The sequence below is a fragment of the Syngnathus acus genome, chromosome 11 (assembly GCF_901709675.1).
Source record: "Syngnathus acus chromosome 11, fSynAcu1.2, whole genome shotgun sequence".
Classification (NCBI taxonomy): Eukaryota; Metazoa; Chordata; class Actinopteri; order Syngnathiformes; family Syngnathidae; genus Syngnathus; species Syngnathus acus.
The window spans coordinates 4,877,399-4,896,328 of record NC_051096.1 but is presented as its reverse complement, the minus strand read 5'-3'; the positions used below and the strand labels follow the sequence as shown (position 1 = coordinate 4,896,328).

Sequence of the window (18,930 nt, the reverse complement as noted above, 5' to 3'; positions counted from 1 at the left end):
TGCAAAGCTTATAAAGTGTTCTCAGTCCATTTATAGCAACACAACACCCAGCGAGTACGTAGGCGGAATGTGGTTTGGGAGCACATCGCTCGTTGTTACCTCAAGCAAGGAGGACATGGGGAAGAGACCATTGCATTCAGGTGGGGGGGGGGGGTATTTTTGGTTTTATTAAGGCCTTACAGAATTACCGTATTGGCCCGAATATAAGACGAGTTATTTTTCATTGAAATAAAACTTAAAAAGGGTGAGTCGTCAAGGCTTTTTTCAAACTTGAGTCTTGAAAAAGAGGGGGTCGTCTTATAATCGGGGTCGTCTTATATTCGGGCCAATACGGTAAAAACAAAAACATTTTATTTGATTTTAGTGCGCCACAGCCGGGAAGTAGGACGACATCTGGCACGTTGTTCGAAACTGAGCTAATAAATTAAGGCTCATTATGGTCATTACTTTGAGCAGCTGGATGATGAGTGTCCAGAAAACTTTTTTTGGCTGCACATTGGACTGAAGAGATTTTTTTTTTTTAATTCCTATCGATTATTTTGCATACTGATACATAGAGCTCGCCACTTTTTTTTTAATAATGTATTTCTTCTTTTGCTTCCGAGAAACGCTATTTTGGTTTTCCTCTGACATGGGCTATCATGGCATTCCGACTTTCTCCTCATTAGCGGCATTTTCCCGCCTTTTGAAGCTCCGCTCTCCTTCCACCTCCAGCTCTCTCGCTCGCTTTCTTCCTGATTAGGCTTTTTTTTTATTCCCTTCCTGACTTTGTTTCCTTTTCCTCCCTTTTCTTTTTTAGGCCTCTTTTCATCTTCTCATATTTTTTCCCCCCTCTTTATATCAATCACAGTAATTCAATCATACTTAAATAACTGAGGACATTTTACAATAGATTTCTTTTTTTTTTTTTTTTTTTTTTACTAGGTGAAGGAGTCAAATCTGCTGTCACCATTTTTTTGGTTATATTTAGACTTAAGTACAGACTGTGAGTACATTTCCCACCTTTGAGCTTGAGCACCGCTGGTACAACCTGTCTCACTCACTCATTTTCAAAAGGCATTTTCCACACACTCAACCCGCTGCTATCTTTTTTTTTTTTTTTTTTATACCCTCTCTCAGCCAGTTTCACAGCATTTTCTATTCCCCCCTGCTCTTTCCGGACTACATGCATATACATAATCTCTCCCCCACCACACCCCCTCTCTCCCTTTCTCATTTTTCTTCCTCCCCCCCCCTCCCTTCCAGCTACACAGTCGCTCCCTCCCAGTCCTCATCTGCACCTCGGCGGAGTAGCACGCTGCAAGCCAGAGAGGACGTCAATCAGAGAGAGGCCGGCTCCCCCCAAAAGAGGAGCTCATCAGTGATGCTGTCCTGAGAGGATGTGAGGGAAACCCTGGGGGGAGCAAGTGCTGGCATCTCCATCCACTCATCCGTGCATCAATCACATTCAAGCCAAACTTCTTTGGCGTGACCCCCCCGCCGCCCCCCCTGGAGGCGTACACCCATGTGGGAGGAGGCTCTGTGGACCCGCGGACGCTACCTGCTGGAGAAGAACGATGGGGCCGAGGGCGGCGAGGGGCCCGACGGCTTGGGAGCGGAGGGCTGCCCGAGCTTCCAGGGGGGTGAGACGTGCGCGGAGGGCGAGAAGCGGCAAGACTGGCTCTACGAGTCCTACTACAGGATGAGCCAGCAGCATCCTCTCATCGTCTTCTTGCTGCTCATCGTCATGGGAACCTGCCTGGCGCTGCTGGTGGTCTTCTTCGCCTCGGGGCTGGTGAGTGAGCGCCACCGGGCATGTTTTGAACTTTTTATCGTCCGTTCCCGCGCTCTGGCCGTCTTTGAATTGATGACATGTTTAAAAATGAATATGAGTTTGAAAGAGAAATACATTGTGTGCGTTCAAAAGAGGGCGGCTTTGTGATTGAGAGCTTTGAGGCTGTTTTTAAATTTGCCTTTGTTTCATTGGCTGTGAATGCTTTTTTTAGCAGTCACTTAATTTGAGCTCTTTGGGACTTGTCATAATTCAATGTCATTATTTTATCATTTATTATGTCTTGTATAATATGTACCGCAAACTAAATCTAAATATAAATACGCGCATATCAAGGAATATTTTATGATGTATTATTTGTAGGCGTAATATATCTGATGCCATGAAGACCGCAAACTAGAGCACTAGAAATGACAAATCGGATCATAACAAAATTATGAAACTCATTTTTGTCATTATAATTATTATTATTTAGCAGTAGTACTACTTTGATGAACTTACCATAACAGTAATCATTATTATATGCCTCTTTATGTATAAAAATTAAAAATGCATTAGACAAAATGTTTTATAATGTTATCCAATGGTAAAATCATAAAAATTACTTTTATAGCACTGATAAAAACACAACACACAGTTTGCAAATATAACTAATATAAGAATATAACTAATGTGGTGCTTAAAATATAACTGGGAAAAAAATGCAGTCGATAGCGCTTAGTATTGCTGCTTTTTTTTTTTTTTTTCCATCATGAGCTTGTAAATCCTCATAATAATCCATAACAGTTCTGACCGGCCCGTGTTTAACAGCTCTTGGCATCCGTATCGTTCCATATTTCCATTTAAATCAGGCCAAGTGTGACTCTGTACTGTTGAGAATTCGTTTTTCCTCATCGAATCTACCATGAGAATGAATCCCACAGTCAGGCAGCAGTTCTCCTGATAACACTATCCTGAAGTTGAATGAACTTGTGCCTCTGCTCCATCCGTTTTGCTTTGTTTTAAATTTTAATGGAGCCATCAGGAAAAGTGAATGTCTGACTCGGTTCATAGAAAATCCTGCTCGGAGAAAATGTATGGGAAGTTTTGTTGTTAGTGTGAGTGTAGCAGAATAGAAAAATTTCTGTCTAGATGTGTTGCTGCACCTTTTGTGCTCCCCAAATTTCTGCTGTTTAAAGCCTAGCAACACCGACGCTATTTGTTAGCCTGTCTATGGCGTTTTGAGTGCTCCGTTTATTATGTGTGATTGTCAAGCGCCACTTTAAAAACGACAATGCCGGGATTGCCAAGTGGATCGAGAGGCGGCGTGAGAGCTCGGTTCACGCTTACGCAGGCGTTAGTGCTTTGGTCAAGAGAAAGCTATTGTTTGGACTGTAAACACAAGCTATTGTCTATGAAGTGTTGTTTTTAATGGAGTCACATGCACAGGCACTTTTTTTTTTGTCATTTTTTTTCTGTGCATCACTGAGGTTCTCTCATGTCACTTCTATAATAGCTTTTTTTTTCCTAGTAGAGTGGGATTAATCTTTTTTTTGAACTGGATCAATAAATGTCAGTCACTGTATTCCCACATTGCATGTGAATTTCACTCATTACTTTTCCATTTTATTACTATTGGATGATGTGTAGTCAGGCGAGTTGTGATTTGAAGATTGGCAGGAAATTAGTTGCAGAAGATGGAAGTGGATTTTTTTTTTAAATCTACAAGACCACCCAAAACTTTATATTTTTATCAAACCTGTGATTGATGGCATTTTGATTTTATGGGGATGGAAAGTACTCCCATTTTGGGGAAAAAAAAAAAATGCTGTACGTGCTTGTTGCTTGGGTGTGTTTGCCCAAGGAAGTGTCCCATTTCCTTTTCGAGCTTATCTACACTTTTCAGTGCAAAAATAAATCCCTTGAAATTGTTATATTTGTTGACATGCATGTGTCCTCTTATAATCCCGACTTGAATCAAACCTCTTGACGCAACCATCGAAATCAATGCAGCCAGGTTCCCCCAGAGTGAAATAATTATAATACAATGCATTAAAACGCGCAGGTAATTGGAAATATACAAAGTGCACACGTTAGCTGAATAGGATAAGCGCTAAAATACTTGAGTTAATAACTGGAGTGTCTGGCGTAAGCGGCGAGTCCTTACTTCCAGCCTCTATTGTGCACTTGAGCTGCAAAGAGTGCTGTGGCGTCAGTAGTTGGGTCCCGCGGGACCCCGGTGCCAGACCATGACTCATACTACCTTACACAAATACACTTTCCAAGGCCTCGCCTCAAATTCTCATTTTGTACTGTTGTGTTTTTTTTTTGTTTTTTTTTAAGTACAGAAGGGAATCGGTACTTCTTTTACGAGAGTTTTTATTTTCTGTATTTTGACTTTTGCCACCTCTGTTGCTTATTTTAACACAATTTAATGGGCGGTGAGAAAATTCTGCTTAGCCAAATGTTTCAAGTGCATTAATTGGATGATGTGTGTGTGTTGACAGTGTCAAAAACGCTGACTTTGACCGTGCGAGCGCAGAAGTGATGCTCTTGCACATTCTCCGGGCTTAGAGCGTCTGTCTGTTAGCCGATCTGCTCGCAGTCTGTTCAACTGTTTATGTCATATTGTGCCGACTTGCCTCATTAGCATTGAAAAAGATAGCCAGCGCAGCATTTTGTTTCCGTTGTTAGGTCAAAGGTGAAAAGAAAGCATGATTTATTTTTTTAAATAACATTTCCCTAATTTGTTTCCCTCTTCTCAGAACACCGAGGACCACCTGACCTTTCTGATCACGGTGCCCACGGCCCTTTTCCTCTTCTTGTCCATCTTCATTCTAGTCTGCATCGAGTCAATTTTCAAGCGTATGCTCCGCCTCTTCTCCCTCCTTATATGGGCGTGTCTGGTCACCATGGGTTACCTGTTCATGTTCTCCGGAGGGATCCTCAGCCCTTGGGACCAGGTATGCTAAAATTGTCATTACGCTTCTATTAGGCACCTGAATTTGTGTAAGTCGTGTTTTTACAGTCTACATGATGTGTGTGCGTCTAAATTAATTCCTCATGTGACAAATCTTAATTAGGTCTGATGCGAGCAAAGGAGCAGTCAGACACATTCGTCCTCCGCGCCAGACTCACTCGCTCTCTCGGGAATCCTATTTTCTCCATCTCGCACCTTGTCTCCGCATATTTATCAAATCCTATCCTCTCCACACCTGCCGACGGCGCCCCCGCCCCTTCCGGACTCCCACCCCCGGTTCCCTGCAGACTCCCCCCCCCCACCGCACACGCTCAGGCCCAAATTTCCTCTCCCCACAGTGACAATTCTTTACTTCGTCCTCCATGACAGGAGATATTTTTATCACCAGCCACCTGTGGGAGCGTAATCAATCTGAATTATTAATCGTTCTATAGCTGGTCTCTGGTGTAAGCAAAACTATTGGGACACCTGCCATAATATAGAGTGGGCTACTGTGACTTTCTTCAAGAAAAAGGAAGGAAAGGGTGTGGGATATGTAATGGGAGAAGAAGAAAAAATGAAATTGCAGCCCCTTCTCAGTGGGCTGCTTGGATGGTGATTACCGGAGCCCACAGAGCAAACAAAAGAAAGAAGCATATGGACTTCTAGCGTGCAATCTGTACACACAAACAGACAAATGCAATGCTGTCAAACAGATGAGAAGAATGCCAGAGTCGCTCGGTCACGTCCACGTGCAGTACGAGCTCTCATCGAGCGCCATTAACCTTTTAGTCCCGGCTTTATTCAATTTCTGAGCAGGGATAGTCTCTCTGGGGAGAAGGGCCGCTCGGACGCAGATGAGTCCACATGTTGTTAGGCTGGCCTGCAAACATTTTGCCTCGTTTCCATCAGGCACTTAAAGTGTAATTTTTTTTTTCTATTTTGATTGGTCCCAAAACAAATTTCAATCAATGCCATTTTTGCAATCAGAGGTAATCAAGGTAGCTCATGTCAAGTCATGGCGGCTGCAGCTCCCATCTTGAGGGTGTTTTAGAACCCAGGAGGGACGACGGCGGAGATGAAATACGCCGAGCTGGCTTCGGCCGGGGCGGCGAGTGACGTGCCTGAAATTGGACTGCCAATGTCAATTCCACCAAAATTACCGAACGCTGCGCACTCCATCTACAGGAGGCTTCACCACCGTCAGCCTTCTCGGTTGCCGTGGCAACGGACAACCTATACAAAAAAGAAAAAAAAACTCTTTCCCGTCATTTGATCAAATCCAAGCAAAAATATCTCGGTTGAACCCGGATCGCAGGAAGACAACAGACGGACGAGGCAGGAAGGTCAGAGTTCATCTGGTTGAAACGATGGCCTCGCTGTGACGGTCGCCGTCACAACAGGAAAGGGTGGACGGACGGCGGAGGAAATCCACAAGGACGATGTCACGCTTTGATGAGAGCTGTCTGAACTCAATTTGGATATTTGTCTTTGTGTTCGCAGGTCTCCTTCTTCCTCTTCATCGTCTTTGTGGTCTACACCATGCTGCCTTTCTCCATGAGGGGCGCCATCATGGCCAGCGCGCTCACCTGCCTGTCGCACACCGTCACCCTCAGCATCTGCTTGGCTTCCGTCGCCAAAGACTCGGAAGCTCTCGTCTGGCAGGTGAGATCTTTTTGGAAAAAAAAAAACGTGTATTATTGATCTTCCAGTTTTCAATCTGATCTGATATGCAATAAGTTAGCTAGCTCAAGAAAACTAAATTAAACTCAAAATCCAGGTACCACAGCCCAAAAATACTCCCACTTTGAGGTACTTTGTGTGTCTGGGAGCAAAAACCAATTATGGTGAATTATGTCCACTTATCCCCAAAAAAATTTAGGCCTACAAAGCACAAGGCTAAATGCTGCAATTGTCTCCATAAATACACTAAATGCCATATAAAGCCCAGAGATAGAAGGAAATGTCACGGATGGCCAGACTTTCACAATGCCCACACACACACACACACACACACACACACATTCAAATCTGTCTAAAGAAGCGAGTTGCCCTTGGCTAGAGGACCAAAGGGCAACCTATTGATATGCATGGCCACATTTTTTAAAGAGCCTGAGGTTGACACAGTGGTGGGAAAGTGCCGTTGAAGTGTACGCTCTTATCTGCTTTTCCAAGGTAATCATGTAGGCGGGCATGGCGAGCGGGAGATAGCGGCAAAACATGCGTCACCTCTGTGCGCTTTTTTTTTTTTTATGTGTGTGCAGATCCTGGCCAATGTGATCATCTTTACCTGCGGTAACTTAGCGGGGGCGTACCATAAACACCTGATGGATTTGGCCCTCAAGCAGACTTACCAGGACACCTGTAACTGTATCAAGTCCCCCATCAAGCTGGAGTTTGAGAAGCACCAGCAGGTATATATTTCCAAAATATTTGGCAGATTCAGATTTGAAAAATAAATATTGATCCCCATTGAGCAATTAGGTTTTGTTATTTGGTAATACATATCGTATGGAAAGAGGAATGACATTTGCTTGACATTCAAATCTTGACATTCACTATTTGTTTGAGCCCGGACAATTGGCACATAGAGCTCAAATTAAGAATTGAGAGCACGCTCGGTTGGAATCGGCGATAACCAGCCTTTCCATTTACAGCTATAAATATAATAATAATAATATTCTATGAATAACAAAAATAAATAAATGAATAAAAAATAATTCAAAATATCATTTGAAATTATAACATTTTATAAATAAATTCATGACTACAAAAATTAATCGCTATAATTAAAAATGTTGAAATACATCTGTCCACGTAAAAGCAAAAAAATGATCCTATTCATCAGCTACCACTGACTAAACCTCACTTTAGTCCATTTACCAAAGTAACACACTGGTAATAAGTGTAGAGTGCAGTGAAGCGGGTGGCAAAGTTGTCTATTTTTGGTGCAGCCCAGCACCCTGCAACCTCTCAATCTTGTTAATTTTCCGCCGCGTTTTAGGAAATGAGTCCGTGCTGTGAGTGAACAGTGTAATGACCCTCTGTGCTCGGAGCTGCATTTATGAGTCACACCCCCTAAGGCGGCTGCTCCGTCATTGTAGCATGCACACACACACACACCTACACACACATACGGGTTGGGCACATCAGCCTCAAACAGCTAATGGGTGTGCGACTAAATGCCCCTTTTTTTTTTTTTAAAAAAGAGCACTTTTTATGGTTACACAACATGATGTGGTATGCTTTGGGTCACTGTTTCCATTCCCCGGGAATTTTTGTGACAGCCATCCTCTCGCTTCCATAGGAACGTTTGCTCTTGTCTCTATTGCCGTCTCACATCGCTCGAGTGATGAAAGCCGAGATCATCCAGAGGCTTCAGGGCCCAAAATTTGGTCGCACCGAGAGCGCCAACAACTTCCATAACCTGTACGTGCAACGGCACACCAACGTCAGGTGATTTTTTTTATTTTTTATTATCTCGACTCTTTATAGCTACTTTATGTCCTCCCGCTAATCGCTCTCTTCTTTTTGACCTTATCTTTTATCATCTGCTTTTATTTCTTCACCCCCTCCCCTCTCCTCATCCAATCTCATTCCTATTGTTGCCATGGACAAAATCAAATCAGAGTTAATCCGCCTTCATTGTACATTGAGGTCACTCCAACTTCTTTTCACACATGAAACTGAGCCGCGTACAATCATTTTTGGCTTATCGTGAGAGACTCTCCAGGGAATGTCCTGATTTTTTAAACAAAGGGGACACTATGACCATGTCCTTAAGTGGTCTTCAAGTGCATTGTTTGCAAGAAGAGGTTTGGAAACAATCACACGAGCACACAATGCTCAAGTCTATTTTTAGAGCTGTATACCAAAGACACTAATTAAATCATAACAATACGTCGATAATGACTCGGGAATGAGGTTGAGGAGCAGGAGGATTTTTGAAGATTGCTGTTTCTTGCTGATCTCCGCAGTATCCTTTATGCTGACATCGTGGGTTTCACTAGGCTGGCCAGCGATTGCGCACCGGGGGAGCTGGTGCATATGCTCAACGAACTTTTTGGAAAGTTTGACCAGATCGCAAAGGTATTGTTACACTGTATATTCCATCTCAGGCCACATTCCCATCAAATGAATCAATATATCTCCCCCCCCACCTGTCCTGTGGCCACTCGCGACCCTCCGAGACACGTAGGCTGATAGCTTTGGGCTTATCTGAGCGCTTGAGTCAGGCTCTTGACGCTTTGTGCCCGCCGGTGGACGGAGCGGAGCCGCTGTTACGTAAAAGCGGTCCAGCCACGAGCTACTCGGCATCCCACATTGTGGAATGTTACAGGTTATGTAAGTGGGTGTCTGATATTGGCCTTGTCTTCAGTAATGATTCACAAAGTGTCAAATATAAATCCAAAACATGAAATAAAAAAATAAAAAAGATGAATATACATGATTGCAAGAAAATTGAAAAGGAGAAATCAGCTTGTACTGTTCAGTTGTATTTAACTTTGATATGTCACATGTTTGTTTATTTCAGTACAAACTTTATGATTTTTTTTTTTCTGGCCAATAGGAAAACGAGTGCATGCGAATCAAGATCCTGGGAGACTGTTATTATTGCGTGTCTGGTCTGCCGGAGTCTCTGCCTCACCACGCCAGGAACTGTGTGAAGATGGGCTTGGATATGTGTGAGGCCATCAAGTAAAATACCAAATCTCTCTCTCTTACTGTTTAGATCGCCCCGCCACACACACACACATATACACACATGCCTGTCAGAGCAGGAAGAAAGCCAGAGTTGGTTTTAGCTGTGTTTGAACTCTCGAGTAAACAAAATGTGAACGCATTATGATAAGCCTCGGCCTGGCGCAAGTAAATATTAATTACTTCGAACAAATGAAAAAAAAAGTGGCATGCAAAATCTGATTTATGGAAATGAACAAAGCTGACAGATGAATAGTTGTTTTTTTTTATTGTAACTTTGTTGCAAGACAAATTAAAAAAGTGATTGTCGACTCAACCGAGCATGTGTTTTTGCAATATGGGAGATCAAAAGTGTACATTGCTTCGTTCCTCAGGAAGGTCCGAGATGCCACCAGGGTCGACATCAACATGCGCGTCGGCGTTCACTCCGGGAACGTCCTGTGCGGCGTGATCGGCCTCCGCAAGTGGCAGTACGACGTGTGGTCACATGACGTGACGCTTGCCAATCACATGGAGGCGGGAGGTGTGCCGGGGTATGACACATGAGCACACACATGGAGGCGGGATGAAATCATGCAATATGACAGGTCTTCTAAATTCAACCATTTGGACTTTTTTTTTTTAATGCCATTCGATTATTGTGCCAGGAGAACTTCTCACCGGGCAACCAATTGTTCCCTGTGGTGTCTTCTGACAGGAGATTGAAAAATAACATCATCATCCATTTTTTTTTTATGTAAAGGAAACAATATTGTCTTCTGCAGAAGGGTCCACATCTCATCTGTGACTCTGGAGTACCTGAAGGGTTCGTATAAGGTGGAACCAGGAGATGGGCAGAGTCGGGATTCTTACTTGAAAGAACACGGTGTGGTCACCTTCCTGGTCATCAACCCCAAGGTGAGTAGAAGACATGAATGCTTTGTGAATTGGGGGTTCCACATCACACATTATTTTTACTACCCTCTGCATTCATATTTATGAGCTTTTTAATATCCTGTTAGATATTAAAAAAAGGCAGCAGGACTTTATTTTCAAGTAGGTCTGAATGGAGAAGGTCACATAGGGGCAACTTCCTGGTTATTGTTGTTGAATGTCATTGTCAGTGGCATTAACGCAATGATTTTTTTTTTTTTTGGTGTCAGACCGACAAGCACAGCCCTCTGCTGGGCCTGCGCTCTCGCCCGTCTCTGGATGGCGGGAAGATGAGGGCGTCCGTCCGCATGACCCGCTACCTGGAGTCATGGGGCGCCGCCAAGCCCTTCGCCAACCTGCACCACCGTGATAGCATGAGCACGGACAACGGCAAGATCAACACCACGGTCAGTCCGGTCCTACTTGATTGAAGAACTCTTAAAATGTTTGTGACATGTTTTTCTTTTTTCTAGGATGTCCCGATGGGGCCGTACCACTTTCAGCGACGGGAGAGGTGCGTTTTTTTTGGGGCTCTGTTTTCACTTTGGGTCTTTAATTTCAACCCCAACCTCTTGTGCTAAGGTCCAAGTCGCAGAGGAGGAGGTTTGAGGAAGAACTCAACGAGCGGATGATCCGCACCATCGACGGAATCAACTCGCAGAAGTGAGTTTTGAAATCCGAGACTAATAAAAAAAAAAAAACGTTTCAAAAGATGAATGGTCATAAAAATTGCTGGCAACATCTCTGTTTTTAAAAATTTGTAATTTTAGTAATGACGCAAAATGTGTTTTTGCGGGCCACATAAAATGATGTGGCGGGCCGTATCTGGCCCCCGAGCCTTGAGTTTGACACCAATGACTTTTTTTAAATCCCAAACGTGACTTTCATCCAGGCAAAACTACCTAACAAATACCATGTTCCTCTGCTCTCCAGACAGTGGCTGAAGTCAGAGGACATCCAGAGGATCTCATTGTTCTTTCACAACAAAGCCCTGGAGGCAGAGGTAAAGCCAATGCATATAAAACACCCTCACCCGCTCGCCATTGTTCTCAGCGTCAATCAATTGCTCCTTGAGTAACTAAGGTCATTAAAGGAACCGTTGCAGTCACCAACAACATGCTGTGAACTTTGACCCTTTATCAAGCCAATTCTAAAGTTTTCGTCTTGGATAATTGCCATAGGTTCAATGAATGGCCTTCCAAGTCGTTAAGTCGTTGTTTTTTTTTGCTTCGGAAGCAAAACCTTACGTCCTGTTTGGCAGTGACTAACTAATGCAACAGCTGTGCAGCTAATTAAAAATAAAACAACAAATTGATGCGGAATCTGTTTTCCACCAACGTGGCAGATGTGCCCGAATGTAATTAAATGTGTGTTTTTGCGAGTTAGAGCTCCCATGCAATCAACATTTTTTTAATGACCACTCCAAGTTTTGCAAAAATAAAATCAATATGGCTTTAAAAAAAAAAAATGCTTTCGTCTATCAACAGTACAGATCCACCACCTTACCTGCGTTCAAGTACTACATCACATGCGCCTGCCTCATCTTCTCCTGCATCTTCATCGTGCAAGTCCTCGTCCTGCCCAAGTGAGTTGGTCGGAGACTGTCTCCGAATGTGTCGGCAGATTGATGTTACAAAAGCGATTTGACGCCAGTCGATTCATTTAAGAGGCGATGAGATGACGCCGTGCCGCTGGTAATTATAGCTCAGGTAAATCAAAGTGTGGGGGCGAAAAGAGCGAGTCATGCTAATTTACTGCCTGGCCGGGCTATTCGGGGTTATTCAGCATCTGAACGGCTATTGATTTTCTCATTTGGTCTTCTTTTATTTTTAACCTTTAGCCATGTCATGACATCATCCACTTTATGATGCTTGTCCTTAAATCTGATTCACTCACAAGGAAAATCTCAAATAGCATTTTTTTTTTTCTTCATAGAACCGCTGTGCTTGGGATATCCTTCGGCCTGGCTTTCTTGCTGTTGGCACTCATCCTGGTTCTTTGCTTTGCCGGTCACGTTCTGGTGGGTACTCCGTGCATTTCTCAGCGAACATCCGGAAAGTGTTCACAGCACTTTGCCTTATAAATGATATGCTGCAGCAAACTAGATTGGATAATTTGATTTGAAATCTACTCACAGCATCGTATAATGACAATTAGGCTGTGGATGCTTTTGCAGAGGCGTTCTGTGTACTGTATTTTCCGCACTATAAGGCGCACTGGATTATAAGGCCATTCAATGAATGGCCCATTTTAAAACTTTGTCAATATATATAAGATATATACATTTGGCCCGTGGGCCGGACTTTGGACACGCCTGCTGTAGTGGCTCAATATTGGTCTACATATAAGGCGCACCTGATTATAAGGCGCACTTTGAGAAAATTGGAGGTTTTTAGGTGCGCCTTATAGTGCGGAAAATACGGTACTCAAAACTATACACCAGAGTGTAAATTGACTTTCATGACACAGCCTACCCAAAATTACTGGAAAATATAAATTGTGACTCCTGCAAATATCCCAATTAGATTCCCATCGGTGATGAGTAAATGACAAAAATGCACCAATCCATACATAGTGCATCGTCGGTGTGATATTTGATCTCAATACCGTGGAAGCTATTTGAAGCTATTCTACTCGTTCAGACGGAGCTGATGATGATAGCGGAAAGTAATATAAGTCCGAGCGTTCTCCAATATGGTCTGATTCATCTTTGCGCTTCTCCATTCTCACTCCAACTCATTTTTATTTGCAAGCTACAACCTGACTGGAATGTTTTATAAGCAATTTTTCCACGCTGAAAATGGGCCGCTTCTATTTCTCAGATGTCACTAAGAAAGGGATCTTTTTTTTTTTTTTTTAAACGGCTTTTCAAAGGTCATTCATTCAGCGCGTGTTTCTCGATAAAAGGAATTGGAAATCTTCTATTCTTAAACAGGGACTTGATAAAAGGTCCTCAAACAAGGAACGCAAATAGATGAAGATGAACAAAAAGGGAGGGGGGTGAGAATCGTGATAACATTTGCTTTCTTGTGGGGTTTTTTTTTTCTTCTTGGTTGGTGGTGAGAACAGAACATCATTTAAAAGTAATTTGGTTCTATACTGAGAAATGTCAGCCGTGTTAAATAACAAGGTATTATGCACTCGAATGACTTCCCGGAGTGCCTGACCGCTCACCCAAGTGTAAAATTACGTAATCAACTCCATCTTTTCATGAAAAAGTGTCTGTGAATGAATTTCAACAAATTGTGACATAACAGCGCGGTGCCCTAGTGGTTCGTGGTTCAAATCCAGGAATCACAACACCTCTGTAACAGTGTTTTGTTTGTGTCTCCAGCAAGGACGGAAAGGATCGGTGTGCTCGTTCCCCTGGTTGAACATGTCCTCCCGCATCATCGTCACCAACAACCCCTGGTTGCGATTGGTCCTCACCATGACGACCACCACACTTATCCTTGTGATGGCCGTCTTCAACATGGTGAGGACCAACTTGTCGATGTTCATGATCGCTTTTTATTGCTGTTACGAATTAGCGTGCGGCTCTTTAACGTGTGACAACCACGAGTGCTTTTATTCTTTAATTATGCAGCACAACCCTTTTTTTTTTTTAAATTGGTTCTTGATACTATTTTAGGCATGTTTTCAGCTGGCTTTGACTATTTTTGGAATTACTTGTAGTTCTTTGTGGAGGATGCTGAGAGATCCACCACGCTCTCAGAATTGGCTTCCCCTGAAACGCTCGCAAGCGGTCCTCCTGTGAATTTAACAAATGGCACCATGCCGGACTTCCAGGCTCAATCAGCAGGAGAAAAACACTTTTATCTCCCGGTAAGTGTTCCAAAATAACAACAACAGAGAGTTCCCTGTTTGTTGCTATTATTTAGAATTTACTCCCCCCCGCCCATCCTCAGTATTTCATCTACTGCTGTATTCTGGGCTTGGTATCATGCTCGGTATTTCTGAGAATCAACTACGAGTTAAAAATGGTGGTGATGCTGGTCGCCTTGGTGATCTACAACATCATCATCCTCCAAACGCACGCTTCGCTTCTGGACGGTTTCAGCAAGGCTCTGTATCCAACCGAGGCGCTGGACAGGTACCCGGGGATGCAGTCACACTTTTGATTGACAGGTGGAATTGTCACTGCTGAGACAGATAATGGATGTTTTTCCTCCCACGCTTCACCTTCACTTTTTTCTAATGGAAGTTAACTATGGGAAAAAAAATCTGAATAAAAAGTAGAGACTCGCATGCCAGTTTTGCATAGAGTAAAAAAATAAATATCTGTAGTAGTTCTTATGCCACTCTTGAATTTTTTTTTTTTTTTAAATTGAGTTTAATAGTTGTTTTGTTTACATTAATATGACTTGATATTGATCCTGTTTTTGTGGTTCTTCTTAACTAGACCAGGAATCCTGAAGGACCTCAAGACAATGGGCTCTGTGTCCCTTTTCATCTTCTTCATCACATTGCTGGTTTTGGCCAGACAGGTCGGTGGTTGCTCTTAAACTTTCTCCCGAATATGTTTGACACGGTTTCGGGTCAAATGACAAGCTGGTGTCGATTTAGAGCGACTGGTGTGACCCGCTTCTCCCTCCACGTCACCAAATTGAAGGAGACATAAAAAGCTCAGTTGACACACTTTTTCAATGACTTGTTTTATCTTTATTTTGCCAATGCTATCCATCAGAGCTGAGCCCAGAGCAGATGTTCTAGATAGGAGGGCACCTTCTAGAATATCAGAAGGCGGACAAACACTCTCCCCAGAGAGGCCACAGTTGGTCCAGACAAGCTCAGCATGTCCTCATTCTGTGTCGCTGTCAACAGATGGGAGGAGGACATTTTGTCTTGGAAGCAAAATGTGACTTGTTCTATAATTAGTGTTGTCCTACCTGCATGCTGTTTGAGGTCAAACCATTTCAATACCAGAGGAAATGAGGGGGGGGGGGGGAAACCCCCCAGAAAATAGCAGAGTACACAGAATTGTTTTATCGAATTCCGCCTAGCTCCATCTTATATTCTTCATTTTCTTTGGCTATTCAGCATTAAGGAGATGAGCAGAAAATAAACTCCAGCCTATTGTCTGGCATTTGAACGCCGCCCACGTAATTGTCGATGTTATGCAAAAAAAAATCAATATGGCGCCGCCGAGTCATGCATAAACTAATCGAGAATATTGTGGCCGCATCCATTTTAATCGGCAACTTTACATCATTTGCATGGCAAAATTCCACCGTCAGCTCAAATGAGGCCTTTTTCAATCCATTTAGAGCAAAGCTTGTTTACAACCATGTTTCCAAACTGCATCTAAAATGAGCCCCCTCCCCCCCCTCTTTCTACTGGCCCACTTTTGTCTCCCCTTGGACAAGATGTTGATATAGATAGAACTCAGCACTTAAATGCTTCCCTGTCTTCTAAATTGGCGGCATACTCGAATCACAAGGGGAAAGAAAGATGCACTGCTCACACTAATAACTCTGCGGGGGCCGGGGACCACCGTCTCCAACACAAACACTCCGGGGAAGTTTTGACCTGGATGGGTGACGCTTGCTGTAGACAAAAATCCCTCGAGTGTGAGGGATGAGGAAATATCAGCTTGTCTTTTATGCAAATGAGCGTGACAAATGAGAAAAGCGAGGTTTGATTAACTTGAGTCTTTCTCTCTAGAGAAAAAATGGGCAAAACCATTTTTTTAAAGCCCCTGCATCCATTTAGAAGCATTTGTTTTGCATGTTAGTCATCCAAAAACTTTCTGAAGAGCTGTCTGGGAATGACGCAGGTGTCTCTTTACTCTGTGTCCTCCTGTAACAGAATGAATATTACTGTAGGTTGGATTTCCTGTGGAGGGACAAGTTCAAGCGGGAGTGCGAGGAGATCGAGACCATGGAGAACCTCAACCGGGTCCTGCTGGAGAACGTCCTGCCCGCCCACGTGGCCGAACACTTCCTTGGACGCAATTGGAAAAATGAGGTCAGCTTATTTCTACATTACAGCAGTGTTACATTCATTTAGATAAAAGTAGTGTTTTGGCATTAAGTTTAAATAAATACGTTTGCTCGTCTTTAGGACCTTTACCATCAGTCATACGACTCCGTGTGCGTGATGTTCGCCTCCATCCCGGACTTCAAGGAGTTTTACACCGAGTCGGACGTCAACAAGGAAGGACTCGAATGTCTTCGTCTCCTCAATGAGATCATAGCAGATTTTGATGAGGTAGTTTTCCCCCATTCTTCTGGAGAGTTGAGTGTGAAACATGTCACGTGACTTCCTGTTTGTGTCCTCAGCTACTTTCAAAGCCAAAATTCAGCGGAGTGGAGAAGATTAAGACCATCGGGAGTACCTACATGGCGGCCACCGGACTCAACTTGGCGCCAGGACTCGACTGTGCACAGGCAAGCTCGAGCTAGTTTACTCCTAAGTGATACAATAAGGATAAATTATTGTTAATTTACTTTTCATTCCGACAGGAACATGACAGACAGTACATGCACGTGGGCACCATGGTGGAATTTGCATTCGCTCTGGTCGGGAAGCTCGACGTCATCAACAAACATTCCTTTAATGACTTCCGGCTAAGAATCGGTGAGGGCGGACCACATGAGCGTGAATGTGTAAGATATTGATTTGTGTGATTTTCATGTGTTAAGGGATAAATCACGGACCGGTCATCGCGGGGGTCATCGGGGCCCAGAAGCCTCAGTATGACATCTGGGGGAACAGCGTGAATGTGGCCAGTCGGATGGAAACGACGGGAGTGCTTGGAAAAATCCAGGTGAAAACTTCACTTGAAACGACACTCTTATTTTTGTGCTACAATGTTAATTTTATTTTACAAAAAGCATACATGCACTGGCGGAGCTAGAGGGGGGGCCACGGGTGCACCAGACTCCCCTCATAAGGAACATATAATGAATTTCTTCTGCTTCTAAACATCTTCTTGGTTGTTGTAGGTGACGGAGGAGACAAGTGAGATCTTAACCACGTTGGGCTACATGTGCTCGTGTCGAGGCATCATCAACGTGAAAGGAAAAGGGGAACTGAAGACCTACTTTGTCCACACAGAGATGACCCGATCCCTGTCACAAGGCACCGTCATGCCTTGAGTCGTCGCACGGAAAAATAAAAATAGACTCAACACACAAAGTGGCATTAGCGAGCATCGGTCACGCTCTGGAAGTACGTACGAGTTATTAGCCGAAGCCCCCCCTGCGTTACATTGGACAAACAACTGTGAAGACGGCCATATTGTCGGATGTCAGTGTGGAGAAGACGGCTCTCCGAGAGTCAGAGCCTGACGCTTGAGCAAAGGCGGCTCTTTAAATAATATACACTCGAAAGCAGACGTTATGAATGGACCCAGAGTCAGACTTAGTGTAAATTGCCAATTTCCCCCTCATTGACAGGTAGTTTGAATGTGAAATAGTTATTGTAGTTTTAGTGTTGGAAGAGTTGTGGGCTCGAGAAGAAAAGTCAATTGTTGCTTTTTATAAATCTCCACTGGAAGCAAACCAGCTGCACTGTGTGTTCAAATGTCCCAATGCTGCCACCATTTTGTTATTCATTAAATATTTGTATATATTGTAACATGCTTCGTGATTATTTATTTTCATACTTTCATACTTGCAACAAATGGATTCACTTTTTGTGTGCAACGTCAAAGTAATAAATAAGGAACCTGAAAAGCATCCTTGAGAAAATTGCTAATAGCATACAGTACTGTGAAATAAACGAGCAGGATAAAATGTCTTGAGTGTCATGTTCAAACACTTGCCCCTTAGAGGCCTTTCTGCAACTCTGACACTGAGATCAAATGAGACCACAAGACTGAGTGTGCAAGCCTGAAAGCATTGAAGAATATGTGCTGCAGTAATGGGCGGCATAGAAGTCCAATTGCTTCGGCTCGGTGATATAAATAACTTCCCGAACTGTCACTGACTAAAAATGGTGCGCGCCTCGGTCTCTGCAAATTGAGTCCATTGGGGGGGGGGTTCAATCTAATGATAAAATGAGAATCAACACACAGGAGTACAGTAAACTCCTCCATCCATATCCTTTAGCGCTTGTCCACATGAGGATCACGATGAGTCTTGTTGAAGTATATATATATATATATATATATATATATATATATATATATATATATATATATATATATATATATATATATATATATATATATATATATATATATAACACATCAGAGAGCATAACTACAACAATAATCTCAGCCTGACCTCTAGTGGAATCTTCGTGAAATGCAAGTTAAAAGAGGCAGTCCTCTATTTACGACGGAAAAATAAACGACAATGTACGTAAATCGGAATGCACCAAAGATTATCAGTAATCTTGGCTAACACTGTAGTAAAGTCATAACTACTGAAAAAAATCATCTTGGGCCAAAATGAATGAAATAGTAGCTGTAAATAAACGTGGTAAACGAGATATTGTAGAACAAATATGCAGGAATGATGCATAATGATTTATAATGCAATTCTCCTTTTGAATGCATGAGTGTGTGTTACCAAAAAGGAGTGTGTCCGTTGTAGAGAATTGAGCGTTTTTTAATTAATCTTGCAGTATCGGAGAGCGACTGCAGGGGGCAGCAGTGGCC

At 43.1% G+C, this 18,930-nt stretch overlaps 1 protein-coding gene across 2 annotated transcripts; it reads left to right on the top strand.

Moving 5' to 3' along the window:
• The first annotated feature begins 1,472 nt into the window (after nt 1-1,472).
• On the top strand, nt 1,473-17,903 carry adcy2b (adenylate cyclase 2b (brain)). 2 transcript variants are annotated; one of them, XM_037264467.1, is made up of 25 exons: nt 1,473-1,774; nt 4,516-4,713; nt 6,213-6,374; nt 6,974-7,123; nt 8,017-8,165; nt 8,687-8,798; nt 9,280-9,407; nt 9,785-9,943; nt 10,175-10,307; nt 10,553-10,729; nt 10,796-10,836; nt 10,905-10,985; nt 11,256-11,325; nt 11,810-11,907; nt 12,258-12,342; nt 13,657-13,797; nt 13,998-14,147; nt 14,231-14,415; nt 14,725-14,809; nt 16,131-16,289; nt 16,386-16,532; nt 16,604-16,711; nt 16,787-16,901; nt 16,967-17,091; nt 17,270-17,903. In XM_037264467.1, the coding sequence occupies exons 1-25, from the start codon at nt 1,505-1,507 to the stop codon at nt 17,420-17,422; spliced, it is 3,381 nt and encodes a 1,126-aa protein (XP_037120362.1). In that variant the 5' UTR covers nt 1,473-1,504; the 3' UTR covers nt 17,423-17,903. The 2 variants fall into 2 exon arrangements, with proteins under 2 accessions (XP_037120362.1, XP_037120361.1); XM_037264466.1 differs by lacking the exons at nt 16,604-16,711; nt 16,787-16,901; nt 16,967-17,091; nt 17,270-17,903 and having other exon boundaries at nt 1,505-1,774; nt 16,148-16,289; nt 16,386-16,519.
• The last annotated feature ends 1,027 nt before the right edge of the window (nt 17,904-18,930 follow it).